Source organism: Fusarium phalaenopsidis (genome assembly GCF_050370095.1).
Source record: "Fusarium phalaenopsidis strain FUZ10S chromosome Unknown contig_32304, whole genome shotgun sequence".
Taxonomy (NCBI): Eukaryota; Fungi; Ascomycota; class Sordariomycetes; order Hypocreales; family Nectriaceae; genus Fusarium; species Fusarium phalaenopsidis.
Window position 1 is genome coordinate 1,693,564 of NW_028145404.1, and position 26,099 is coordinate 1,719,662.

At 54.1% G+C, this 26,099-nt stretch overlaps 7 protein-coding genes across 7 annotated transcripts; 3 read left to right on the plus strand and 4 right to left on the minus strand.

Annotated features, from left to right (window-relative positions):
• Positions 1 to 1,007: 1,007 nt before the first annotated feature.
• Positions 1,008 to 1,786, plus strand: LRP88_09828 (protein tyrosine phosphatase-like domain-containing protein; the record flags this gene model as incomplete). The annotated part of the gene is made up of 3 exons (XM_083246306.1): positions 1,008 to 1,236; positions 1,287 to 1,637; positions 1,701 to 1,786. 3 exons carry the CDS (start codon positions 1,008 to 1,010, stop codon positions 1,784 to 1,786), a joined length of 666 nt encoding a protein of 221 aa, XP_083097419.1.
• Positions 1,787 to 1,978: 192 nt separating this feature from the next.
• On the minus strand, positions 1,979 to 3,346 carry LRP88_09829 (uncharacterized protein; the record flags this gene model as incomplete). Its single annotated transcript, XM_083246307.1, has 4 exons — positions 1,979 to 2,136; positions 2,189 to 3,027; positions 3,083 to 3,240; positions 3,305 to 3,346. The coding sequence occupies 4 exons, from the start codon at positions 3,344 to 3,346 to the stop codon at positions 1,979 to 1,981; spliced, it is 1,197 nt and encodes a 398-aa protein (XP_083097420.1).
• Positions 3,347 to 4,036: 690 nt separating this feature from the next.
• LRP88_09830 (SNF2 family N-terminal domain-containing protein) lies at positions 4,037 to 8,469 on the minus strand (the record flags this gene model as incomplete). Its single annotated transcript, XM_083246308.1, has 3 exons — positions 4,037 to 4,240; positions 4,297 to 8,283; positions 8,377 to 8,469. 3 exons carry the CDS (start codon positions 8,467 to 8,469, stop codon positions 4,037 to 4,039), a joined length of 4,284 nt encoding a protein of 1,427 aa, XP_083097421.1.
• Positions 8,470 to 9,577: 1,108 nt separating this feature from the next.
• On the minus strand, positions 9,578 to 11,332 carry LRP88_09831 (WD40-repeat-containing domain protein; the record flags this gene model as incomplete). Its single annotated transcript, XM_083246309.1, has 1 exon — positions 9,578 to 11,332. The coding sequence occupies one exon, from the start codon at positions 11,330 to 11,332 to the stop codon at positions 9,578 to 9,580; it is 1,755 nt and encodes a 584-aa protein (XP_083097422.1).
• A 1,095-nt stretch (positions 11,333 to 12,427) lies between these two features.
• Positions 12,428 to 13,436, plus strand: LRP88_09832 (Swr1p complex component Swc5; the record flags this gene model as incomplete). The annotated part of the gene is made up of 2 exons (XM_083246310.1): positions 12,428 to 12,735; positions 12,788 to 13,436. The coding sequence occupies 2 exons, from the start codon at positions 12,428 to 12,430 to the stop codon at positions 13,434 to 13,436; spliced, it is 957 nt and encodes a 318-aa protein (XP_083097423.1).
• A 325-nt stretch (positions 13,437 to 13,761) lies between these two features.
• On the plus strand, positions 13,762 to 14,777 carry LRP88_09833 (uncharacterized protein; the record flags this gene model as incomplete). Its single annotated transcript, XM_083246311.1, has 3 exons — positions 13,762 to 14,041; positions 14,091 to 14,179; positions 14,235 to 14,777. The coding sequence occupies 3 exons, from the start codon at positions 13,762 to 13,764 to the stop codon at positions 14,775 to 14,777; spliced, it is 912 nt and encodes a 303-aa protein (XP_083097424.1).
• A 502-nt stretch (positions 14,778 to 15,279) lies between these two features.
• LRP88_09834 (homeodomain family transcription factor STE12) lies at positions 15,280 to 17,611 on the minus strand (the record flags this gene model as incomplete). The annotated part of the gene is made up of 5 exons (XM_083246312.1): positions 15,280 to 15,583; positions 15,640 to 15,723; positions 15,774 to 17,285; positions 17,339 to 17,438; positions 17,494 to 17,611. 5 exons carry the CDS (start codon positions 17,609 to 17,611, stop codon positions 15,280 to 15,282), a joined length of 2,118 nt encoding a protein of 705 aa, XP_083097425.1.
• Between the last annotated feature and the right edge of the window lie 8,488 nt (positions 17,612 to 26,099).

The window sequence follows — 26,099 nt, forward strand, 5'->3', positions numbered from 1 at the left end:
ACTCCTGAGTTCATGCCATCATTTCTGACTCGATACTTGCCGAGCTTGCTTCATAGGGAAGGATCTCAGGTAAGTACTAGCAATACCGCCTAAGCGACGCCACCTGCACGTCTTGCAATCATTTCCAGCAGGAGGTCCACGTTCTTGTGAATCGTATTGCTCGAATTTGCATGCACTTGGAACTGGAGGCCAATTTGAGTGGCCCTGAGACAATACTCGGTGCAAGGCCTTATCATCAACACACCCAAAAGTCCTAGGCCCTCAAGTCAAAGCGACAACCGTGCCAGTAGACGATCGGGAGATTGTGCTCTCCAGAGTTGGACCAAGCCAATTGGCTCAGTCACCAACCATCGACTCTGCGGATCTTGCTCAGCATAATGAGAAGCCATCACCAGGTCACTTTTGATAATGGACTAGATGATGTGGATGATAATCAGTTTTAGAGCAGGCTCTTTATGGTCACCTGCTGAGGATAAGCTCATTCGGAATTGGCCCAACGATCAGCGAAGCAAGTGTGCCGCGGCCTTTCAGAAGAAATTTCCTGATCAGCGAACGGACTCGACCATCAGGAACAGATGGAACAATTTGTGGAACGAAAGAAAACCACAAGGCATTGTGTGGTGACGAACAGAAACAACTTGAAAGACTTGATAGGCAGGCCACACAGCTTGGCCGCATAGCTATTATTTACTGTATATCCGTATCGTGATGACTTTACAAAAATGGATATATACAACAGGAAGAGAGTTTCATATCTATCTATGCCAAGTAACAAACAGGCACAGAAACTTGCAGGAGAATATCTGTTGAATTAAAACGACATCTTTGTCACCGAGGTTCCATCAGACCCACTTCTCTCCGGAGCTCTAATCACTAGTCCCAAATAGGCAATTTGGACATTGAATTGAAGGTGGCATTCTCAACATTCATCCCCAGCACTCCCATCTTCAACCTCACGATCTCGGTTTCCAACTCTCGTTCTTCCACCTCAATCAAAACCTCCCAAGATGGCCGCCGACGCCCCCGCCACGAGGCCCAAGAAGCAGGCCTCGTTCCTCAACAAGGCCTACCTCGTCCTCTACAACTTCATCTCGACCGTGCTGTGGGCGACGGTCCTTGGCCGCACCGTCTCCCTGTTTGTCCTCCATGGACCCGAGTTTGTGTATCCATATGCTGGCGAGTTTACAAAGTGGACGCAGACGCTGGCTGGCATGGAGGTTCTGCACTCTCTGCTCGGTACTTCCCCCCTAATCTATACCTCGAAAACTCAAGGCTGATCTCCCCAGGCGTCGTTCGCGCTCCCCTCGTCACGACCCTGATGCAGGTCTCGTCGCGTTTCCTCCTCGTGTGGTGCATCGTCGACGTCTTCCCCTACCTCGCCCAGTCGCCCTTCTACTCGTCCATGCTGGTCGCCTGGTCCGTCACCGAGATCATCCGCTACTCCTTCTTCGCCCTCACGCTGTCGGGCTTCCAGCCCAAGGCTCTGACCTGGCTGCGCTACAACACCTTCTTCGTGCTCTACCCCATCGGCATCTTTAGCGAGTGCACCCTCATCTGGCTGGCTACCGAGCCTGCCGCCGAGCTGGGCGACCCGTACAAGTGGGCTCTCTACGCTATCCTGGGCATCTATGTTCCTGGTGAGTGGATCCTGATACTATTGCTGAAGAGAAAGACGGGATCTTGATGCTGACTGCGAATAGGATCCTACATCCTGTACACTCACATGATGACCCAGAGACGCAAGGTTATGCGCAACCTCAAGGCCGAGAGTGGAAAGGCCCAGTAAAGGATAGAACAGGCAGGCAAAAAGGAGGGGGGTAAAAAGGAGCGATTTCGTGTCTGGGATAGAAACACTACGTGCATTAGAAGCCATGCGCAATTGTATAACAGGGATATCGACAAAGCCCAAGGTAATAAAGTCTAGAAAATAGAAGCCAATCTAAACTACAAAGCCAACACTCTTACTCGAGCGATTGGTTCAAACCAAGGGAGCCTCCTCGGTAGGTGCATCCTCAATCATTGGCTTCTCCTCAGCACTTGTCTCGTACCATCCATTCTGAAGCCACTCCGCGATCAAGTCTGTGGCATCTTGCGCTAGCTTGTCGTACCCTGGGTTCTCCCTGGGAGTAAACATGTCTGATAATTGTTAGTCCATCAGTGAATCAAGATCGCATTATGGATAACTCACGCATATGCGCCCCCGTCTCGTCCGTCGCCTTGTCATTGACGGCTTCTTTCCATGTCCCTCCTGGCTGCTTCTTGGGAAGATTGCAAAACGTCCTGTCTGGACCGAGTACCGTCCCAACAACGTTGGTCTGCTTGGGCGGAGCTGCCTTTCCAAGCCTGGTGTATAGGTTGGCAAAGCCCACATCCAGTTCTTCTCGAAGCTGTAGGAGAAACGCTACTCTCTTACGCAGCTCCTCTCCTCGGGCAAGACACCCGACAAACTCGAGATGTGACGTCGCCCACGAGAAGCCCTCGCTCAGGTTATCGCGGTTCATCCAGGCTGCCGCACCTCCAGCAGCTACTGCTCCCGCTGCTCCCGCGTACATGGCCATCTTGCCCCATTTCCCCCATCCACCGCTCGATGCCGCCGGGGGAGCCGGAAGAGCACCGGCCGTCTTTGGAGGTGCTGGGGATGTAGACGGCGAGCTGGCGTGCTTGGCTCCCCAGAGCGATGCGCCGAGGCCGCTGAGCTGCGAGATGGCGCTGGCAGCCTGCGCCGCATTCGTATACTGGGCCTCGGCGCCATGAGCCACGACTCCCGGGGAGATGCCAAGGTAGGGAGTGTCAAAGGCTAGAACGCCCTGGATGTAGGGAAACATGAGGGCATTGAACGTGGGCGTCTCTGACTTTTCGATGCCGTCCTCTGTGTAGATGGGCCTCTCGGAGGCTAGGCCGATGAGCATCTCAGCAGCGACGATGCCACCCATGGAATGTCCGATGAGGATGGTGCGCACAGAAGGCTCTATAGTCGGCGACGGTGTACCAGCCGCGACCTCCATGTCGATGACCTTGTTCTGCAGCCTAGATAATCTTGATGAGTGGCTGTGATATACATCCTTGGATATTCGGCACTCACCAGTCGCGGAAGCGACTCACGCACTGGCCCAGATCCCCACGAGTCTCATACTTGGGATACACGACGGCCTCGACATTGACCTTGGGCAGAGCCTCTGCGACGAGATCGCGCAGGTCCTTTGTGAACTGGTAATCGACACCAAACGTGTCCTCGCCGCCCTAGAATGATAAGACAAGTCAGCTGCTGACACTGTGGGGGAGGGGCAACGGCACTACCACCAACCTTGAAGCCGTGGATGAAACAGAGCAGAAGAGTCTTCTTCATCTTGTCAACGACCCATCCATCTACTTTTGGATTGGAGATGCCGCTGGTTGTCTATTGTCTATTGGTTGATAGGTGCAGATTATATGTAGATGCCACGACTCGTGTGGCGAATGATGTATAAAGTAGAGAGATTCAACGGTTGAGCTGCCTAACAGGAATCCACAAGACCAAAGACGGACACACAGACACCTGACCTAGAAACGCCATCCATACGGTACAGCCACCTGCAGCTCAAGGTCACAGTATATAATCACCATCAAGAGAGGCCAACTTGGTTGTCTCAACTTCTATTACAATACAACTAGCTACTTTATCTCTGCAGAAAAGACCAACTTGGCCAGCCCCTTGCGAGCTTGATACCATCTCCAAGCTCTCCTCTTTGGCCCTGCCCGCCGAGGGAATCGACCTTGGACGATGACTATCTTTCTTATTTGGTATTTGATTTCCTTCCTCCCCTTCGCTTCATCCTTGCTTGGCTTTCATCCTTTCCTGGAATAATGTTTATGTCACCCATCCTGCCCAACGCCGTTGCATATATCATCAAACAGTCAGTCAGTCCCCTCGCGATCCCTGCCCAAGCGCCATCTATGGCCGCTCTCAAGAACCAATGCGATCAAATGATTTAGACGCCCTTGTTGTACATTTTCCGCATCAATTTCTCCATCCTCTGGTGTCGATGCAGCACGTCTCTCATTCCTCGTCGCTCTGGGCCGCAGTGCTGCCACCATTCGGTTCCCTGGAGCTGCTCGAAATTAACTTGATCCGCGTTCCGCTGGGCTGTGGTGTGCCGCCGCTTCCTGAGGGGGCCACCGAGCTCTCGTTGCCTCCCTCTTCAAGCTCTTGAAGCTCAGCATGCGCTGCCATTTCTTCTTGATACTTGGTGTTGAAGAATTCCTAAAAAAGGTCAGAAATGTGTTCACAATCAACCCTCCCATGGCACAATCACTCACCTCCATGATCTTAGCATCCTGGTACAGGATACTTCCATCCTCGTTGTAGGTTTGACAGTTGCGGATCATCAGCTCAATATCCTTTCGCATCGCGCTCAGGCACGTGTATTCCTCCTTCTTAATCCGTGTCTGGATCTGGTTCATGCAGATGGGATTCTGGATGATGACGTAGTAGTCGGCGTAGTCACGCTTGGGAGGCAGCTTGACAAAGGGCCCAATGATGAGGCGCTTTCCAGGATCCGACTCGTCATCCTCTGGCGGTTCAATGTCATCCACTTCTAGAGTCATCAGAGCCTCATACAGAGTTCGAAGACTCTTCTGCAGCACCTCGCGTTGATGAGGAGGAATACGCGACTCGAGGCTGACCTTGCTGGGGCGACCTTGTGGTCCGCGTCGCTTCTTAGCCGGTGGCTCCTCTCCGTCCTCAGCCTTGCGCTTCTCGTTCTTGCTGCCAGGCTTGCGTCCTCGCTTCTTTGGAGTCTCGATTTCTTCCGTGCTGGCGCGACTGGCTGCAGGTGACTCGCCCATCGAGTTGCCTATGGCCTGCCTCTTTAGCTTGTTGACTTCTCGCTTGTCCTTGCGAGCCTGTTTACGGGCCGCGGCCGCCTCGGGAGAGTCCTCGTCGTCATCCACCGCCATGAGCCACTGCTCTTCTGTGAGACCATCATCGTATCGAACCTTAGTGCGCTCACGAGCTCCACGGCCAAGGACAACCTCTTCCGTCTCCTCCGAGATGGGGTTGCCTTCGTTGAGGTAGATGTCAGGCAACTCATCCTCGCCCATGAGTCGAGGTTTGCCACCTGGCTTGCCATAAGGCGAGATCTTCTGTCGCTCCTCATCCATCTTCTGGAAAAGGGCCATCTCGCCGTCACTGCGAGCCAGCATCATGTTGAGCTCCTCGTCTTCCATCTCATCTTGTTCACCAGACTCGGCCATATCGGCAGTTTCCAGAAGTGTTCGAAGCATTGCATCACGATCTGTTTCCGACGACTTATTATCGAAACGACCGGCTTGAATGACCTTGCCATCCATATCCAACTTGAATCGCGCTCGCTCCAGAATCTTCTCTTCCACTGAGTTCGAGCTGATGAGTCGGAGAATACGGACTTCGTTCTTCTGACCAATACGATGCGCACGATCCTGAGCCTGCAAATCCTGGTGAGGGTTCCAATCGGAGTCGTAGATGATGACGGTATCGGCGGTTTGCAAGTTGAGACCGAGACCACCAGCACGGGTCGAGAGCAAGAACATGAAGTACTTTGAGTCGGGCTGGTTGAACTCTCGGAGCAAGTCAGAACGCTCATCCGACTTTGTTGTACCGTCCAGTCGGAGATACTCGATTCGCTTGTAACGCAGGTAGTCCTCCATGATGTCCATAATCGCAGTCATCTGGAAGAACATCAGGACTCGATGTCCGGTTGCCTGATACTTGGGCAGAATTCGGTCGAGCAATTCGAACTTGCCCGCAGTTCGCCACAGCAGATCGTTACTGATGCTCAAAGGGTTCATGACGTTCTCGACAACATCAAACACAAACGGATGGTTGCAAAGCTTTCGAAGTTGCATAATCATGTTGCTCAGACCACGAGCACCAGTCTTGCCGCCCTTGCCATCGCTGACAACGAGCTTGTTGTGTGTAACCATCTGCTTGTACAGCTTGGACTGAAGAGCAGAGAACTTGCACTTGATGACCTTTTCCGTCTTGTCTGGAAGATCCTTCTCGACATCCTTCTTCAAACGGCGGAGCAAGAAGGGACGCAGGACCTTGTGCAGACGACGAATGACGAGAATTTGCTCTTCTTCCGTAAGCTCCATCTTATCTTGGCCACCGGTATTGGCGAAGGGGGTATTGAACCAATCGTCGAAGGTCTTGGAAGACTTGAAGATGTTGGGCAGAACAAAGTTGAGCATAGCCCACAACTCGGCCAGGTTGTTTTGCAGCGGGGTACCAGTGAGAATGAGTCGGAAGCGGGTGTGGTAGTATTGTTGGATGGTGGCGCTCAACTTGGAGTTGGAGTTCTTCATTCGGTGACCTTCGTCGATGATCATGTGGAACCACTTGATCTTGCTGAGAACGGGTCGATCCTTGATGATGTACTCGTAGGTTGTTAGGAGAACCTGGAACTTGCCTTGGCGGATCTTATCCTGCTGCTGTTTACGAGCGTTGGGGGGGCCCTTGTAGACAATGCGGCTCACAGAAGGTGCCCATCGCTCAAACTCCAGGTTCCAGTTGGTGAGGGTACTGAGGGGAACGATGACCAGGTAGGGCCCGGGCTGCTGCTTTCGCTCGATGAGGTAGGTAATCAGACTGATGGTCTGAATCGTCTTTCCGAGACCCATTTCATCAGCCAGGATACCGTTGAGGTTGTTGTTGTACAGAGAAATCATCCACTGAAGACCCTTGACCTGGTACTCCTTGAGCTTTCCACCAACGAGAATGTTGGCCTGCTCAGTAACCTCCTCCCGAATACGATGTGCCACAGCATAGTAGTCGATCTTCTTGTTGCTCTCTCCTTCCTCATCGTAGTCGCTCTCCTCCTCCATGGCTGGCTCGATTTCGTCACCGTAACGCTCAGCAGCCTGGCGCTGTTGGGCCTTAACCGACGACGCCAGCTGGTTGAGGAAGCCATCGGTCTGCCTGAGCAAGTGAGTGATACGAGTATCCTTGGCTTGATCAAGCAGCTTGAGGTACGCCTCTTCATCATCGGCCTTGAGAGCCTGCAGACGTTGCTTCGCGTTCCTCTCAATGCGCTTCTGCTCTTCCTTCTCAATGTTGAAGTGCTGCTGGTACATGAGACGTGCCAGCTTGTGCGACTTGGTGCGCTGGGAGGCAGCGGACTCTGTGACTTCTTGTTGGTGGCTGAAGATGGCACGGAGGAAGTCGCTGTGCTTCTTCTTCTCCCGATTCTCGCGGGCGTCGCGTTGCTGCTTCTCGAGCTTCTCAGTGATGCGAGCCTCACGAACATTCTGCTTCTTCATGCGACGGTAGTTGGACCTGTTGGTAGTCATAGCGAGGTTGTCATAATGCATCATCTGACGACCAATCTTGTCCCGGAGTGCCCGTTGCTTAGCATACAGCGCAATGCTCTTCATCTCGATGATTGCCTTGCGCTTGAGAGTATCATCGGCCTCCAGGTTCTCTTTGGACGAATCCCAATGAGCCAGGTCACCAGGCAGGTTCTTCAACTCGGCATATCGTTGTCTCATCCTATTTGAGACGACAACTTCCCGTTCATATCTCAGGTGGTCAAAGTCAATCCCGGTGGGAAAGACGCCTGGAATAAACCATCGATTCTTGCGTTGCGAATGGTCAAAGTATTTGATAGAGGAGCGGATCATGCTAGTGCCGTAGGGAGATTTGACCGTTTTGAAGGTGTGCGCCTTGGGAGCCTGCGAACTCTCGTCTTGTGTGTCGGGCTCAGGGCCATCTTGCGAAGCCTTGCCGGCGTCAGGGCCAGGCTGGCTAGGCTTGACGGGCTGTACCCCCTGAGGAGCATCGGCAACAGCAGCCTGTCTGCGTTGACGCTGGTTGAAAATGGCTTGTTGCAGCTGCGCGGAGACACCGGCGTTCTTTCCGAGGAGCTTGAACGCGTGGATCTGTTGCCTCAAGAGGCCGAGCTGCTGCTGAGTGAAATGGTTCGGAGTCGACGCAGTTGATGGAGAGGTACCCGCGGAGGCTGGCGTCGAGGTATTCTGAGTCGGCATCGCCGATGCGCTGAGCGCGTTGGAAGGAGGTTGCGTGGCTTGGGGAGTGGCCTGCTGAGGACGACCAGGTTGGACACCATTGGTAGATGCACCATTGGTCGCATTTTGCATCTGCTGTTGCTGTTGCTGCTGTTGTAATTGGAGCTGCTGTTGCTGTTGCAAATACTGTTGCTGGCTGCGGCGCATGTGCTGCTGCTGTTGAAAGTTAATCAAGAACTGCGATGCCTTGATGAATTCAGGGTCACTTTGGGAGACGCCCTGGTCTTTCATCTGCTTCAGTTTCTATCAAAGACGCGTCAGTATGGGCAGTAATAAATCAAGGTTCCGCGCCAGCATGAATTGACATATACAGGGCGCGTCAAGAGAAGCTCATACCCTGAAAACCTCTTCAGCCTGCTGCTTGGTCATGCCTGCTGGCATAGGCGCGCCGGGGTGCTGGACCGCCGGAGGAGCTTGCACCGACGCCATGGTGGTGAAGTGGTCGGGGGACGCGATGCCCTTGGACAGTATAAAGAGTAAATATCTCGATGTAGTGACGGCTACCTATGTTGCATGTCGTGCGAGGTATTCGCGGCCGGTGGTCGTCGCGCAAGCCGCCTAGCGTATCGGGGGTTGTCGCGAAAAGGAAAAAACGTCTTGTTCAAGAAAGTAGGGGCGAAAACGAGCGCGTCGAGGTCGGAACGGAAAGGCAATGGGTGGGAAAAAAGTTGTCAGGATGGTCGAGGTGAGAGCGACACGTCGTGGAGGGCGCGTGGGACAGCCTTGGCGTGGACCGCGGCCTCAGAACAAGTAGGAGCGCGGCGAGAGTCACGAGAAAGGACACTCGAGGCTTCAAGAAAGGTCGAGGACTGAAAGGAAAAGTGTGTGATGTGGCGACGGGGCGCGTTTGGGGCCGGTGCCGGGGATCGGGGCGGCGTGCAAATCGCGTGCAACACGGATTTGGCGACTTCTCGAGATGGGAGCCGATGGTTTGAGAGGGCCCTGGCGATTTTTTGGATGCGCGCACTCGCCGGTTGATGATGGGGGAGTAGTGAAGACACAGCTGGACAAGATGCGGCGTGATGGTTGGTGCGGTATTGAGGCGGCTGGGCACAGTATTTTTCAGCACGGCCCCCTGCAAGAGGGGACCGCAAGCATGCAGGCTCCAATGGGGCCTGAGGCACCCAGTATTTGTGTATTAGATAAGCAATAGGATGCTTCTGGTTGGCTAGTTGGTTGACTATCATTACAAGCACGTGACATCCCTGAGCATCCTCGCGCTGCTGTCAGGGTGTATTCTCCATGGTTGATGTTCTGAAACACAAAAGATATCGAGCAGGTGTCCGTTTGGAAGCGAGATCGTCGCCCTCGTTCTCACAAACACTGTGGCTTCGAGCTCCACAAACGGGCGGGTGGGAAAACCAATCCTGCCTGGCCTTGGTTGCAGATTCCTGGAGTGGCTGCGCCCCGGTGCTGTTACGGAATGGTTCAAGGCATGTTACACGGAGCCTAGAAAAGAAACTTCTTTGGTCTGGACTGTCCGTTCGCTGGACTCTTGTCCCAACGGCAAGGAATTGGTCAGGATGCATCAGCGCCCTCACCTCTTGAGCCTCTTCTTGTCAGGACCTGCTTCCTCCTCGTCGCTCAACTCGGCGTACTGAGTCTCAGGCTGCGTCTTACTCCAGGCCTTGGTGAACATGGGATCACTCTTGGCCTTGTCAGCGTACTTCAACAAAGCTTCTCGTGGATCCTCGTGCAGCATGCGCGCAAGTGGGATATTCTCCGCGACATGCTTCTCGTCCGGTTGGTTCTTCTGGAAAGGCGTCTGCTGAGGAATATGCGGTCGTCGTGGATCCTTCGATCGGCCTGATGCGGTAACTCCAGATTTCCTTGATCCTCCCATGGCGCCCGGTGTCACAATAGAATCGCCGGATATGCCAAGGGACTGATCCATCGTCAATTCAGGGTTGTCATCGATATGGCGCTTCTTCGGGGCTCGCGACATGACATCTACCGCTCCTCGAGTCGACATCTGGGGGTTGTACAAGACATGTGTCTCGGCATTAGCTGAACCTGTGATGATCTGGTTAATCTTGGGATGCCAATCCACTGTGATGAGGGGCGATCCAGGCGTTATGGGAGTGACATGTTCCGCACGCAGATTGCCCGGGTTCAGAATATGGAGGTGGCCTGTAGCTGAGCCTGTAATAATGCTTGTCGAGTTCGGCGCGTATCTGATATTACTCGTCGGGTAGTGATCCGAAGTCGAGGGGTGCGAAACCGTGACGAGAGGTTTGGTGAATTTGCGAGTATCCCAGAGCTTGATCAAGTCGTCGCCGCCTCTCGTAACCACCATGCGACCATCCGAGGAAATATCAATACCGCTGGTCCATGTCTGAGGCTTGTGGGCATCGCGAATCTCCCCTGCCGGTCGCGAGAAAGGACTGTTGCCGCTGTACATGACGAGTGAGCCATCGAGAGCCGCCGCGACGAGAATGTTGTTGCCTCCCTGTGCTGGAGTTCCCCATGCGACCGCGGTCATCTTGGTACGGCCAGCAGAGCCGGCGGCCTTGGACTTGAAAACGACGACATCCCTCTGCTTGCGCTTGTTGTTGATGTCCCAGATTCTGAGCGTGCTATCCGTACCGGCAGTGACGCAGAGGTTCTTGTCAGTGGGATGCCACGTCCCTGTTGAAATCTCGGAAATGTGGCCCTTGGTGTTGTTCATGTCACGAAGATACATATCTCCCTTGACAAACTCTGTGATAATGTCGCCGTCTCGAGACATGATCTTGGCCTGCGGGTGCGCGGAAACGCAGAGGAAAACACCTCCAGCGAGAGGGTTGAACTCGATATGGTGGATTGGGTGGGATTCGGAGCTCGCTGCCGACGCCTTCGTCTCGTAGGGATCAACGGTTCGAAATGCTCGCAATGTGGTCGGGGTCATAGAAGCAAAATCGTGGAGCTTAATAAAGCAATCTGTCGAAGCGGTCGCCAAACGTCCTCCCGCAGGATCCAGGGAAACAGTGGTTACTGCGCGGTCGTGGGTCTTGAGTACGAGTTCGTGAGATACGGGAAATTCATCTTCGTCATCAGAATCGTCCGAGTCATCGCTGTCGTCGTCGTCGTCGTCGCTCGAATCCTGCTTCTTCTTCGGTTCCTGGCTCTTCTTGCCCTGTCCACCGCTGGCCTCGGGCGCGCTGATGGGCACCGTTCTTCGACTCCGGTCGATCTGGGCTGCGATATCGGCTTCCTTCGACTTCTTGCCAAATGACGTGGGCAGGAAAGCCCTCATGGGATCGTCCTCGGCCAGATCAGGCACCTCGACCTCGAAATCATCGTCGGAACTCATGGCGGGCAGCTCGATTGCCAGACGCCAAAGAGGGTAGGGGAAAAGAGGAGGAGGGAGGTTACGTGGGGGGCGAGGGAGGGTGGGCGAGATTTAACAAGTGGCAGGCAGGCGGGTGGTGGCCTTGTCAAGCGGCTTTTCCAGGCGACGCTGCAGTGGTTAGGTTGGGCTTTGCTTTGCTTTGCATTGGGAAAATGTCTTTCGTCCACCGCCCCGATTATTTTAGGCGTTTGCGGGGGTGAGATGGTAGGGATGGGTTATCATCTCATCAACTACCGATTCTGAATCACACGCTCGAAAACTCTGCGAGACCACTGGTTTCCATGTGACGGCTTTCTTTTGGTCTATGTAACCTGTCGATTCACTATCCTGGATGCCGTACCTTTGATACGAGTCCTGAAACTCAAGTCTGGCCTCCTTTTGATCTCTGGTGATGTTCGCAATCCTGAGTTGTTCACCAGACCGCCAGGTGGAGTCCCTTCTCTTGGTCCGGTTTCCATTGACATGCCACGACGCCACGTAGATGGTGTCACTCTGAGGATTCTTCCGGCTAGACCTGGAGCACACCGTAATTTACATGGCTAAGTCTGTACGCTAAGCTGGGGTTTGGGTTTCTCAAGCTTCGTGACCTTCCTTTGCGTCACGAGTTCAACTCGATCGGCAATATGGGGCACTTTTCTCATTCTTATTTATGCCTCAAGATTCTCGACGACTGCTGTTAGAAACGTTTGAGGGACATAAGTTAGGTTTCAGATCCCCGGTTGGGTAGCGGCGGAGGGTGGAAGTTGGTCATTCACCAGGTTCAGAATAAGGCAACCCGCGTGAATCACCCCCAGCCACATAAGCTCGACAGAAACTCAATATTCATCTACAGCAATATTTGGCTAATAATTTTCATAATATGGCCATGAAAAACCACTCTCTCCTCCATTTTATTCCCTATTACTTTAACTGATCTATCTCGGTCTCGAGTTGAAATGAAGCTCCCTGATTGGCCACTCACCGACGTCGGCTCCGTAGCTGGGCGCTCACCGAGAACCCGTCACTCTTGACGCGAATGAAACTCCCAAGCGGTTCCTTCTTCACCATCACGTCAAAATGCCACCAGATCCGACTCTAGACGAGGACGAGCAATATGCATCCTCTGAGGACTCCGACTTCGCCCCAGATGCCGCGCCTGACCAGGCTTCCGACCATTCTGGCTCCGAAGACGGCGACGACAGACTAAAGCGACCTGCAAATAGCCAAGAGGCCGACGAGGCGGGCTATGATAACTCGGGCGACGAGGCCATCATAAAAAGAGGAGAGAAGCGACGCAAAAGGACAAAAGGGAAGGGGGCACACGGCGACGAAGATGAAGGGGGAGAAGGTGGCTTAATCAAGACTCGAAGGCAGCGGGCGGCAGAGTAAGGGTGCTTTTCAGAGGCCAGAAGGCAGGGTTTGCTAACAGCGGCACAGGAAAGAAGAGCGCAAATATGCTACGAACAACGGGCCCGTCACCGTCGATGTCGACGCCCTCTGGGCGCAGATGATTTCTGGAACCTCTACTGCTGGGAGCAAGGCTGATAGCTCGAATGCGGACACGAAAGACGCAGAGAAGCAAGGCGAAGATGGCCAGCCAACAGCCGATTCTTCCGCCGTCGATGATCCTTCAACCATGATACGAATCAAGCGCACATATAACTTTGCCGGTCGGGTACACACTGAGGAAAAGTTCGTCCCGCGCGACTCGGCCGAAGCCAAGCTGTATCTCGCATCGCAAGACCCCGAGGCGCCCACAGATAGCTCAACAAAGCAAGCTCCGAGAAAGGCCTTTCGATCAGCTTTCGAGCCCCGAATCGATATTCTACCTCAGCGAGCAGACCTCAACCTCGGCATGGCCGCGCGAATCAAGGCAGGCAAGGAGGCCCAGGCCAAGAAGCTCAACGTGGTGGAAAAGAGTCGCATGGACTGGGCGGGCTACGTGGACAAGGAGGGCATCAAGGACGAGCTCGAACTGGCGGGCAAGTCCAAGGACTCGTACATGGCCAGAGAAGACTTTTTGGCCAAGAGCGAGGCTCGGAGAGACGAAGAGTCAAGGAGAGCAAGATTGGCCGGGAAGGCTTAAGTTTTTGTTCAGCATTACTGGCGTTGGGGATAATGATACCATGGGTCATGTCATGTACCACAGAGAAGGATGACTTCACTTCAGGTCTAAGCTTCTCGAGAAAAGCACATATGTATAATAGACTTTATTTACGCAATTAGTATAAGCATGTATCAAGCCAAATTGACTTGGTCTCTGTATGACTCCTGAGAGTGGCTGTCTTGATGTTATCGTATCTATGGTGGGGCAGCCTTGCAAGGCTGAGAAACACCACCCAAAAATTTCCATGTCGACACCCATCCAGCCTCTTCTTTCACCAATCCACAACCAACAGACCTTGCCCAACATGGCCGTTCTAGGCAAGCGCAAAGCTCGCTCCGAGCCCTCGATCTCCAAGGAAGACGCCGCTGCCATTTTTCGCCGGCATTTCGAAGCACAATTCGCTCCGCTACCTGGCGCAGATGTCGAGTCCAGGTCAAAAGCTACGAAGCGCGACGACGACAATGAAGACGCAACCAGCGTAGACAGCGATGAGGAGGATGATGATGAAGAAGAAGGATCCGAAGACAATGATGAATGGGGTGGTCTCTCAGATGATGAGCAAAGCGAGGAGGAGGAGGAAGAGGGTGAGTCTTGCAAAAGCAGCCATGGCGACATATGGTTAACATCAAGCAGAAGTTTCAACGATAGAGGTGGTAGACCACTCAGGCGCACAACCACCCAAGCCGACAACAATGCCAAAACGAGAGCTAAAAGCCTTTATGGTAATTATTCAGCCTCCCTGTGTATTCAGTCCTCTCAACTAACACATCTACTCAGTCATCACGTCCCCCAGACCAAACTTCTCGCAAAACCGAACCGTCAGCAGCGCCCGCAACCTCCTCTTCATCTGCACTTCCCGAAGATGCCCCCTCTCTCCTAGCCCAAGATCTCGAACTCCGCCGACTCCTCGCTGAATCCCATCTCCTCGCCCCGGCTATCAACGGTGCAGGACATGCTGTTGCGGCCAAGGCCTTCGACGCCGGTCGCACCCGCAACAAGGCGACCGATCTACGCATCCAGGCCCTGGGTTCCAAGATTTCCATCCACAAGCAGGAGAAAATGCCTATGAACATGCGCAAGGGGATCGTTGCCGCGGCGGGTGCACGCGAGGCAAAGCGCAGGAGAGAAGCCAAAGAGAACGGAGTCATCCTCGAGCGCGAGACAGGCAAGAAGAAAGGGCGCCGGGAGAGGAAAAGGGACTTTGGTGTGGATCGTCCTGGTGTGGGTAGGCTCAAGGGAGCCGAGTTGCGACTCAGTGACAGAGACATCAGGGGTATTGAAGGGAGCAGAGATACATTTGGCCGAAGGGGAAGAAGGTAGACATGGGTCGGGTCATCTTAACATCACAGGCTTCAGGTGCAGGATTATAGAGTCAAATTGCACAAACATAGTTCTCTCTCTCTCTCTAATGTGCTGTACATTCGACCATGTCTGGTCAAGAACACATGTTCTCAAGTCTGATGTCGAGACATTTTGTCCCTCTCAAGAAAGGATGGCAACCATATATATACAGGTTGCGTCCTCTTCACATCCCGTCTCAATGCAACACTGTTCTCCTTCCTGTCGCCCAATGCCCTCAGACAGGAGCTTTTCCCTGAAGGCCATCCGAGCATAAATCTATCAGGTTCTCATCTTTTAACCTCCGGATGAGCGCTTTGAACCGAAAATAAAATGAGAATAAATGAAATGTAAAGACAAAGGAAAGTCCAGCGTAGGACGAAAGAATACCCATTGCAAATTCGACCCATGAGTAAAGCCATAAGTCCCTTGTAGTCATAACCCAGGTGCAAATGAAATGACAAATTCGTACGTCAGTCAACCGTTACATCATACCGCTAGCATTGATAGCTGCCGGCTGGCTGATGGTCATGGGCATGCTAAGAGTTTCAAGGCTGTTGAACGGTTGTGTGGGTGCCATGGTTGTGGGTGCAGCTGTGCTGCTCGATGGTGGGGTCGAGCGGTTGGCAACAGCGTTGAGAGAGCCGGTAACATAGGCACTATCGGAGTGTGGTGAAGCCTCCTCCAGTGAACCGAGGTGGTCCTCGCCAGAGAAGTCCTCATCCTCCTCACCAGAAAGGTTGAGGGGACCTTCGGTGCCGTCTTCCCGACCGTGAGTGCGCTTGTGTCTAAAGGGGGTGTTAGTCTGGGTAGCCAAGTGGGATCTAAGAGCAAGGAAACATACTGTGCCAGGTTGTCTGATCGAGAGAATGCCTTGCTGCAGTGAGGGCAGATATAGGGCCTCTCCTGGGTGTGAGTGCGCACATGTCTATTCCATCAGTTAGAATGGCTTGGATAATACAGGACAGCAATGCCTACCGCTTAAGATGCTCTAGGCGCTTGAAAAGACGGCCGCATGTGGGGATGGGGCAGGAGTGAGACTTCTGAGGGTAAGGTCCAACCTCCATGACGGTGGCGGAACGAGCGCGACGGACAACACCACCGCTAGGGGCGGGGACAGATCTTCGCTGCTCGCTCATGGAACCTTCGCTGGGAAGCTCCTCACTGGCCAGCTGGGGGAACTCTTGCTGGTGCATTCCCATGGGGTTAGCCACGGGGCTGCCTTCAACAGTGGACAGGGGGGTGCCGTGTCGGGACATGTCCCTGTGGTGCTGGCTGTTGACCGAGACCGCTGAGGCACTGTAGGAAAGACCAGGGGGAGAGTTGTCCGCCGACTCATCGCCCTCGGCGACGGGTCCAACGGAGGCGGAAACAGACCTGCGAAGCTCAGAGGGTCTGTGGGTGTGGGTGTGGGTGGCTGCTGGGGCCGAAGCAGCCGGGGTAGGAATTGCCGACATAGTTGGGGGGATGGATGAACGCCGTCTTCTCTGCTTATATGTCGGCGAACCTTCGATCACAGAGTAGACGTTGTTTGTACCATAGGGACGGGAGAACTGAGGTCCAGCCAGGTTGGAAGGGGGCAGCTGGACCATACCGTTGAGGCCACCCATGCCGGCCATGTGGTCAGGGATGGCAGAGTACAAGCCGGTCTCCTCGTTGGCGATGTACGCAGGCTCAGCTGAGATGCCCAGCGCCTGCTGGGGAGGCGTGATGGGCTCGAAGGAGATCCCTCGGTTGCTGTAGTCTTCGTATTGGGAGGAGACAAAAGAAGGGGCGGGCGAGTACTCAAGACCATAAGCGGGCATGGAAGCGTGTCGCTGGTGACCCTGCGAGATGGGGACACCGTTTTGGTTGTACTGGACACGGGTGAAATCAGGTTCCCTCTTGACGGGGACGGGCTGGGTCATCGGATTGGCGACCGCCATCGTCCCATATGGTACCATTGCGTCCATCCCCTCCGCCAAAGGGGGCATGGATTGGGGCATCATTGTCGGGGGAGGCATCGAGTCCATCGCCCTCATCACTGGGGACGTGGACTGAGCCTGAGAAAAAGAAGCCTGTTGGGCGCTGAAGGAAGATGAGTTGGCTTGCTGGGCCTTGGTCAGCTGCTCATAGAGCGACTGAGACGAGTCGTATTGGAACGAGAGTGCGGGCTCGCTGACGGCAACAGTGGTGGCTTCCTGACCCATCTTCTCGCGCTTCAAGTCGCGCTCCAGCGCGTCAAGGAAGAGGCGGTCATGTGGCACGCTGTACCAGTAGAAGACCTTTTGCTTCTTTTGGGTTCGGATGCAGTTGTTCTTGTAGAGGAAGTCAAGGAAGGCGCTCTTGGGCTCTTCCAGAGAGGCATCGGTTCCTGACTTGAGATTTCGGAGGTCAGAAAATATGCCTTCCTCGAACTTCTTGGAATTCTTCACGGGGCGGCCAAAAGCCTGGAATCGAAAAGACAGGCATCGCACAATGTCGGTGCCGGAGATGTGAAACAGGTTGTTCCTGCGCGCACAGTTAGTCACCCGGCCGAAGCGCCCGAATTCTTGGCCACCTACCAGAGAACACAGGACACATATTCGCCTGTTGGCAGAAGAAATCGGCGAATGTATTGGTCGGGCTGCCAATCGACGGGAGCGGAGATGAGGAAGTATTTCACTGAGTACAGAGTCAGCTCGTGTGACTGAGGCAATTTAGTAGCAGCCAGACTCACGGTTGTCAACCTGCTGCAGCGCGACCTGAGCATCATGAGGCAGAGCTTGCTGAGCCTCAGTACTCAACATGAACGTCTCAGGCTTCTGAGGAGCCATGGCTGAATGTTGTGAATACATCCTGTGCTGTCTTGGAAGAGATGTCTGGGATGACGTGACCGGGCGGCCAGTCGTGTCGTTGGCGCTCAAAGGCCCGGGAAGGTTGTCGAAGCGATTCGGTGCAGTTCAATTGGATCGCAAGTTGAGAAGTTGTTGTCGACAAGCAAGATGTGATGAGACGAGTGTGTCGACTGATGGCGATTGTGGAAGGAGATGGTCTGGCGCAGCCTAGATCCGAGTGGAAATAAAGATGATTGAGATGATGCGTCTTGACCAAAATTCGAGACCAGCCCGGAATAATGGAACCGCTGCGCAATGCGATTCAAGACCCAGCTACTACGTCTAGCGAACGAAGCTGGGAGGCGTCGAGGGAGCAACCGTCAAGGCGATGGTGGGGGATCGAAGCCGTTGTTTCGCGCGAAACGAGGGATCGAAGCCGGATTAAAGCTGTAAGCGAACAGGAGAAAAAAGAAATGAATAAAAAGGATCAACAGAGCCGAAGAGCAATGTTCATCAAAGCGAGCAGCGACCTCGTGATGGTGTAAGAGAAACGAAGGACGGCTGACGGCGAGGAGTCGCGTTGAAGATGAACCTGGAGCGTCGAGGGGGGGAGGCTTCTGTTGAAAGGGAAGAGAAACAATAAGTCTGAGGGCGACTCCGGAATGGGGCCGCGGAGGATGTGGAGCGAGGGGGGGGAGGAAGGGAGAGAAAAAATGAAGAGAAAACAAAACGACAGAGAAGAGATTTCAGAGAGGAAATCCGAACGGGCGGGCGAGGATACACGGGGGTTTAATGAGGAGTTGGTGGTGGGAGCGTCGCGCGCGGACGGGAGCAGGTAATAGAGGGCGAGAGGGAGACTGGACTGGGAGTGGGAGTGGGAGCGAGAGGATAAGGCAAGGTACCTTTAGTGCAAGCCCAGGCGCACCTGCCCGGGTGGGTTGGGATTGGATAGGCTGGACTGGGCTGGATGGATGGATTGGATTACTACCACCTCGAGCACGCGCCAAAGGGCGAACGACGGAGGTTGCGAGCGAGGGCGGGAACAGAGGAGCAGCCACATACCACGCACGGTGCTTTTTAGAGGAGTGAGGTGGGATGGAGGGTGGAGGGGGAGGTACCGCAAGTACCGCTCAGTCTGCCAGGTGGAGGAGGGCTTGGTCGTCAGCAGCGGGAGCGGCGGGCGTGAGCCAGAGCAGTCCCCATCGTGCCAATGAGGGATACCTGGCTGGGGTGTATCGTCTGTCTGGGGCATAACAAAGCACAGTGCGAACTTGGACAGTCCTCTTTTGTTCTCCTCCACCTCCACCATGGAGGCCAGGCCGCGCCCACCAACTTGGATCATCACGCTTGCTTGCTGCCATGCTATGCCGTGCCTCTCCACCCACCACTAGATTTCCATCGAGAGCTGCTGCTTGCTATAGCCCTCCCTCCCATGTCATTAGTTCAGTCCGCACTTATACCGCTAGCATTGATCTCCTCTTCGTCCGGATGATAGAGCCCCTGGTCATGCAAAAACTGGGCCGCCTTGCTTCTGGCCAGGGAGGGTATTGCCCATGGCATGGCATGGCCGACAACAACAAAACACCAGCGAGCTAGGTACAGTGCCGGCGCCATACAGTACGACGCCATGAGCTTGTTGTTTCTTTGGGGCCGTCGACAAGAGGCTCGTGCCCCAACGCGTCTGGCTCTAATGTCATCCTTTTTGTGCCTCCAGTGCCTCTGCACAAATTCCCATGCCCGGAGACCACGACCTGGGCTTGGGAATCGGCGCTGGGGCGCGTGGGCCGGTGGAGGCACCCGAGTGTTCAATATCGCCGGTATGTCGGTAGGCGGAAGGCGTCGAGGCAAATCTTGGGTGGCTTTGCTGGGTTCTTCGCTGATGACCGAGCACACAAACCAGGATAGCACAGAAACAAGACTTCCCCGGCGGCACACGATGGATCAATCGAGGTGGATGTCAACAACACCAAACCAGGGGGTTCGTCATTGGCTCCCCTTATTACTAGGTACGACATTGAGAGAGCTGGTGCCACACCCCTGCTTCAACAACCCACACTCCCTTCTGTGTCGGACGAGACTGACTGAATGGGTTTGGGGCCGACGGGGTCGACAAGGGTGGCGGAAACAAATCCAGAGTTGCATCTGCTGTCTAGCAACTCGGGGCTGCCATTTTCTTCACTGTTGTTGATCTATGTCTCTCAGTCATTACACCGATGGAGACGGTCGAGGGGATGAGGACTGACAGAGCAGATTCCAAAAATGACAAAGCATGTTGTCTGAAACCTGAACCAGAAGTGGTTCATGGGCTGGCCGCATCGTGCCGCCTGTCTCAGCCCAATAATTGGATCCAGAGACCACTCTGAAGCCTAGCTCCAAGATTCCCAGGGCCAATCTAGGCCAATCTCCAGGCCGCTGCATATTGTCCAAACGCCGGGGCCAGTGGGAGCTGTTGAAGGGCAGTGTGTGTGCAAAATAAGGTAGGCGGCGCATGGCCATCTAATCGACGGGGAGAGATCCCATATTGCCCAGCATCGAACAACACAACTCCTCTTCTGAACACCGCGCAACCCGCCGTGAGCGCTCAAGTTGGCTCAAAGAAACATACCCACTTGTCAATACATCGGCTTCTCAACCGGCCATTTCTCGCATCGACCGTGCCAAAGATTAAGACTGGGGGAGTGGAGTATACGAGATTGGCAAACCAATGCTAGTCTGCAAGAACGAAGCCATCGGACTTGTTAGCGTCGTCGGCCAATCCTGGACGCCGTCTTCTCTCATCAGATCAAAGAGGTCAAAGTTTCCCACGATACCAACAAGACAAGGTGGCTTTTGCCGGGCCACGAGCTCGCAATCTTGACGCATTTCCAGCTCGACAGGCTCGGAATCAACAACATACCGCGAAATGCGGGTTGGAGATCAAGGTTACAGCTAAGAGCTGGGGGCTACCGGACCTCGCGTGGCCGCCCCCAACGTCACGGTGTCTCTGCCGTCGCTGGGCAACTCCACTACGGATGTTGCTCTTGTCTTATTACAACATGAGCAGTCCGTATTAGTATGGTGACAACGCAAGCAATAGAAGTCGGGTTAAGCTGCCCCTTGAGAGAGGTCGCGTCGGTCGAGAAAAGGGGGATAAGCAATGTCTCTGGATCTCGCAGACCATGTATGCGGGTGTTTGATTACCTAGCACAAGCTCAAATTATCTCTCGGTTGAGGTGAGGTCCAGGCGGAGATGGAGGAGGGTCTGTTCTCCCTGCGGCACGAGCATAACTAACTGATGAAGCATCTGGTTCAAGTCTGACATGCTCAGAGATGAAGAAGTCAGCCATTGCGACTGCATATGCACGACATAAAGGGTTTATTCACAAAGGCTTGTGCGAACGACGAAGCATTGACTCTTGTTCGGCTGCGCTAGTTGGTTATACAAGAATCCATGTGGAGAAAATCGAGCAACGGCCAGCCAGGTGTGGATGTCTTGGAAGTGACTCTGCTCCCACGTTTCTTCCAGACATTGCCAGATAAACGGCTCTTCAGATCATGTCCCAGAGAGTCGCGACTCAGTCGGTAAAAGGATTTCCCAACTCGGATGCCCGACGTAAGTCGACATGGGGCATCATGGAGGGAATCAGGCCATGGACAAGCCACTAGCCAGGCTAGAAGGTGGTAAACGCATTCTAAAGCCGGCCAACGGGGAGATGCACCCATGGATGAGAGACCAGGGCAACCCAGGCTTGACAAACAATCCCCCACGGTGTTTGGCGATCCCTCGGAGCGTGGTTTCCACCGTGTGTGCCGTGCCGTACTATCTTTCTCTAATATTCTACGGACGCGTTGACGATGACAGCCCAGCCTTTGAAATTACCTTGGGCCAGCAGCAGAAGGACACGTCTCGATGCCGACTTTTGATTTGGTCCCCATGATGGCTGATGTGGCGGGTGAGCCAGTTGTTGAAGGTGCTTCGCTGCAGGACAGGGATGGGCTTTGAAGATTCCTCCATCAAAAGGCCGACAGACACAGGATGACTGGCACGCGCATCCCTGCGGGAGGCTGTGTCGACACGGGGGAAGGGGTCCCTCATCAAGATGAAACGCGCCCGCAGGACTGCATCAGAAACCTCGTGCTCGTTTCGACGCTGGTGCGCTAACAATGCTGGGCTTCTGAAACCCTCACACCCTTTCAGGCTCCCAGCTCCCAGCTCCCAGCAGCATTTCACTGGATATGCTGGGTTCTGCCAGCCCAGTGAGTGGTTGGGCTGCTCGGCTCTATCGACATGATGTCGAATCAATGGCATCGCAGGCTTCCCGGGTATGGCATCGATTGGATGGGACGTGATGATTTTGTGGACCAGTACCTTGGATGCACACCAGCCGGTCAAGGGTTGGGAAATGTCCAGACGTGGTTTTCCCTCCCTCTGCTGGAAAGACGACGACAAGTCATGGATGACTCTGACTCTGTGAGCAAGCCACTCAAATCCAATCCATGCCAGCCAGACACACGAGAAGGATTTGACAAAACATGTCCGTAATACTGTGGCGTTGGTTGCAAGACAATGGGAGATCACAGCACGCTCGATCAGGTTGCAGATGAGAGCATGGCACACGGTGGGAGAAAAGCCAATAACGGCCTGCCGGCATCCAAGGGAGAGAGCCGTTGGCGTCATCACATGCTGGTTATTGGAACCTTTTTTTCTCCTCTGGGGCCTGCAGCAATGTGGGACAATGAATGAGTGAATGGCGAGAGTCGATATCCTGCAGTGTGCAGTTTGCTGATCACATCCTTTCACTCCCCCGCTTCTTGGCCAGCCTCATTGACTCGAATTTCTCACGATATCACATCCGCCAAAAGAAGCTCGCGATCCAGGAACCAGATTTCCTGGTCGGCGGCAAAAGGGAGCCAGAGACAAACGGGATGGGTTTGCATGTGGTCAGGGCATGGTAGCATCGGCTGCGACACCATCTGCATTGCCCCTGAGCAATTTTAAAATTGCACTTGGGAAGATGGAAGCGACCCGACGACTCGACTCGCACGTGAGAGAGGCATGATTCGCGCCGTTGCGGGCCGGGTGGGTTTGTGTCTCTGTGAGGGTTTGTCTCTGCGTCTGTCAAGCTGTCTAGACAGAGAGAGTCGCTGCTGGAGACGCGCACGACTCGGTTCCAACGTGGTCGAAGCCCTAGCCTAGGTTCAAGTCCGGCACACGCCGTTGAACTTTTGGATCGGCATCTCTGGTCTTGTCTCATCTGACACAGCTCAGATCTGGCTGGCGTCTAGCCCACCAATGCCACCTCCTGCGGTGACAGCAACTGGGCCTCGCCCTCATCCTCGTCCTCTCTGCCTGAATTCCTGTTCCCCATCTACTCCAGAGAGAAAGAAAAGAACCTTGTCAACGGGCCGCCACAACGCTTCAACGCTGGCGTTTCAGAAGCTGGTGTGTGCCCAAATTTAGGTTGAGCATCTTGAGACATCCAATCACATTCCTGAAGAGCTTCCCTGTCGGCGATACGCAGCGTTTCTGTAGCGAGGGGCCCCTCCTAGGCCCGCAAAAGTGGCCCAGTTTGAGCCGTGTCTCGGGCTGCTGATTGGCTGCCTCAGGTTCCCACACCAACTTTCTTCTTCATGCCTTCTCACCTTGGCTCTGGCTCACTCTCCAACCTCTTGCCATCCCATCCCATCCCATCATCAAATCAACCTGAGCTAGAAATAGCATCCCGTCACGACAGCCATGACCAAGGTGTAAGCGGTCGCCGATCGGGCTGTGTTTCCGGCGGTGGATCGCTTCTCACCAGGGTTGCTTTGCCTTGCCTTGCTTTGCTCACCGCGGAATCACATCGTCATGGATTGAGTGAGAGAGTGATCAAGTTGGCGAGAGATGGATATCAACGACACCCCTCACACACACGCAGCGCTAACTGGCGACTTTAGTCAGGGGGCTCCAGAAAGGGCCCGAATATCACCCATCTACTCCAGACCGAGCTCGAGCTTATACCGGGCTGGCGCCTGACTCGCTGCGGGAGGAGCCAGAGACAGTTCGCTAGCATCTCCATTGCTTGCTAGACTGAGTCCCGTGAGGCTGGGGATGAACCGCTACGGAACTGTGACAACCCGGCGCTCTGGCCGAGGTCAGTTCTAGGTTTCTTGCCGTTGCTGCTGTTGCTGCCCCAGCCCGAGTTTTTTGCCCATCTAGCGTCGGATCTTACCTGGGTTATCTCAACGGTAGAACAGACTAACAACCTGAAACAGGCCAAGCACGAGCCCGAGATCGAAACAACGGCATTGTCCTTGGCCGTCGTTGCCACCACTACCGTTACGCTCTGCCACTACTGCAGGTACTCACCAAAGGGAAAGAAGTTTCTTTTCCTGCGAGGGAGTGGCTGGTGAACTCGTCAGTTTTTGCTAGAGTTGTCGTCACAGCTCTCCCTCTTCTCGGAATCTCTCGGGCCAACAGATTCAACTGTTGTCCTCTCCTGATTTCCAATTCTGAAGTCGGTTACAGCCGGTCCGACAGATAATCACATCTTGCTCGGGGCCTGTTCCATTCATGTCATGCAGAGGCCGAAACCGCGAGATAACCCCCTGCTCCCAGCTCCGAGGAGCTGAAACGTCCAAGACCCAGCCACAGGTTCTTCCAGAAGATCTTGAAGCAAGCACTTTACTCAACCGGCTATCAAACTTCTCGCCTCCAGGTTTGTTTCTGGGGTATCAGGGGGTTACGATCCGGTTGACATTCCGCTCGACCTTGCAGATACGACCCGTCGATGGCGCAGCAAGGCACGGTGCCTTCCAGTTCTCCCCTTCCCTTCTCTTGACTCGTGCCTCGGCGTCCAGGTGAGCCCTGATTGTGGGTTGTGAGGGTCTCCTCCTCACGCAGTTGAGCCTAGTGGCAAGTGACGGGGCGCTCTCGACTTGCAGATGCTCCCTTGACGTTGAGCTAGTGAGGCCAGCAAGGTCTGGATAGCTCCGCCAGCTTGGCTATTCCTGTCCCCGAGCGCCCTTTTCAGGAGCATGTTCTCCCAAAATGGAGTCTTTTGGATATCTGGGTGCAACCTCGCTCAAGCGAACGAGATATCTCAAACACGATGCTATGACTCTGGTGTTTGATCGCCACCTGTCTCCGTGCCGAGATCTAGCAGTTCCAGGTCTAGATGCCGGTCTCCGGGACAGGTGCGTCGTCGGAGGGGCGACAAGAGGGCATCGTGACCGTCGACCAGGACCCTTCTCGACACGCCTTCGCCATCTTGTTTTTCAGCGCCACTCTATCGTGATCTAGCTCGACCACCCCCGCCGCAGCTGCATTGTCAAGCGTCCGGGAGTCTTTCTCGATCCAAGGACGGATCCGAGTCTGGACCGCACATTCCATTGAGACCCCCTTATTGTGAAACAGGTCAACTTGCAGAGCTTCCTCAAACAAGCATCCCCGGCGCCATGGCATAAGACTTGCCAGCGGTAAACCCACAACCCTGCCTGCCCCGACTGGCTGCCTGCCCGACGGCGGCAGGTCCGTCACACATCGCCTCGTTGCTGGACTGGGTCGCCACTTGGAGGAGTGTCGAGAGGGGGGCGGGGGTGGGATAGACTCGCAGGCCGTCGAGCTTGTCTATTCGATGAATGTGGGTATTCTTGATTCAGCTCTTGAGGGTTGATCTACGTTCACAGTGTGTGCTTCGCTGAGACGTTGACGGGGCGTGTTTCATAGGGCTTGCCCGCATAGAGAGAATTCTCCGAGTGGGAGAGGCCCATGGCAAGGGCCAGGCGCGTAGCCGTGGTGTAACAGACAGAGATAGACATTTTAGCATCACTCACCGGTAATAACTTTACTTGCAAGGTTGTATCTATCGGCAAAGGTTCCTGCAGTAGTGTATGGTCGGCCGCTAGATGGCAGGCGGTTGACGGTGAGAGTCACGACGGTGGAGCGCATGATGGGACATGAGCGTGCCAAAGCGCGGCTACTGTTACACTGGATGGAACATGAGGGGGTAGTCATGCTGGATCAAGATGGATCTCTATCATGTTGGAATAATGGCGACAGATGTCGACAAAATCTTGTACGGGATGTTGTTGCAGTTAGTAGTGTAGGGTAGCGAAATGAGATATTCACCATCGACTCAACACAACGAATGGTGGTTACTTTAGCAATAAAATGGCCTTTTACCTATCTCTTTGTAGCTCTGTGGACACTTTTTTAATGACTTGTGTTGATCTGGGGGTTTGTTATTTGACTTTGTTGTGCTATGTAGTTAAATCGGACAGACGTTGGAATTAAGGTTGTTAGTTGGTAACAGATTGAAGGATAACCAACAACCCTCCATCACGTCAATACTTAAAACCAACAACGACTTGAGATGAACTTGTTAGTCAGTGGCACGTTTAGAAAGAAGAAGCCGTGTAATTACCGAAGGGACAGTAATTGAATTCAGCCACAAACAAGCTTGGCTCAAGAGACCCATTCACATCCAAACGTCACAAGAGCCAACGGTACCTGTCTCCTGTCCCGTGACCTTGGTACCGAGTTATGTCT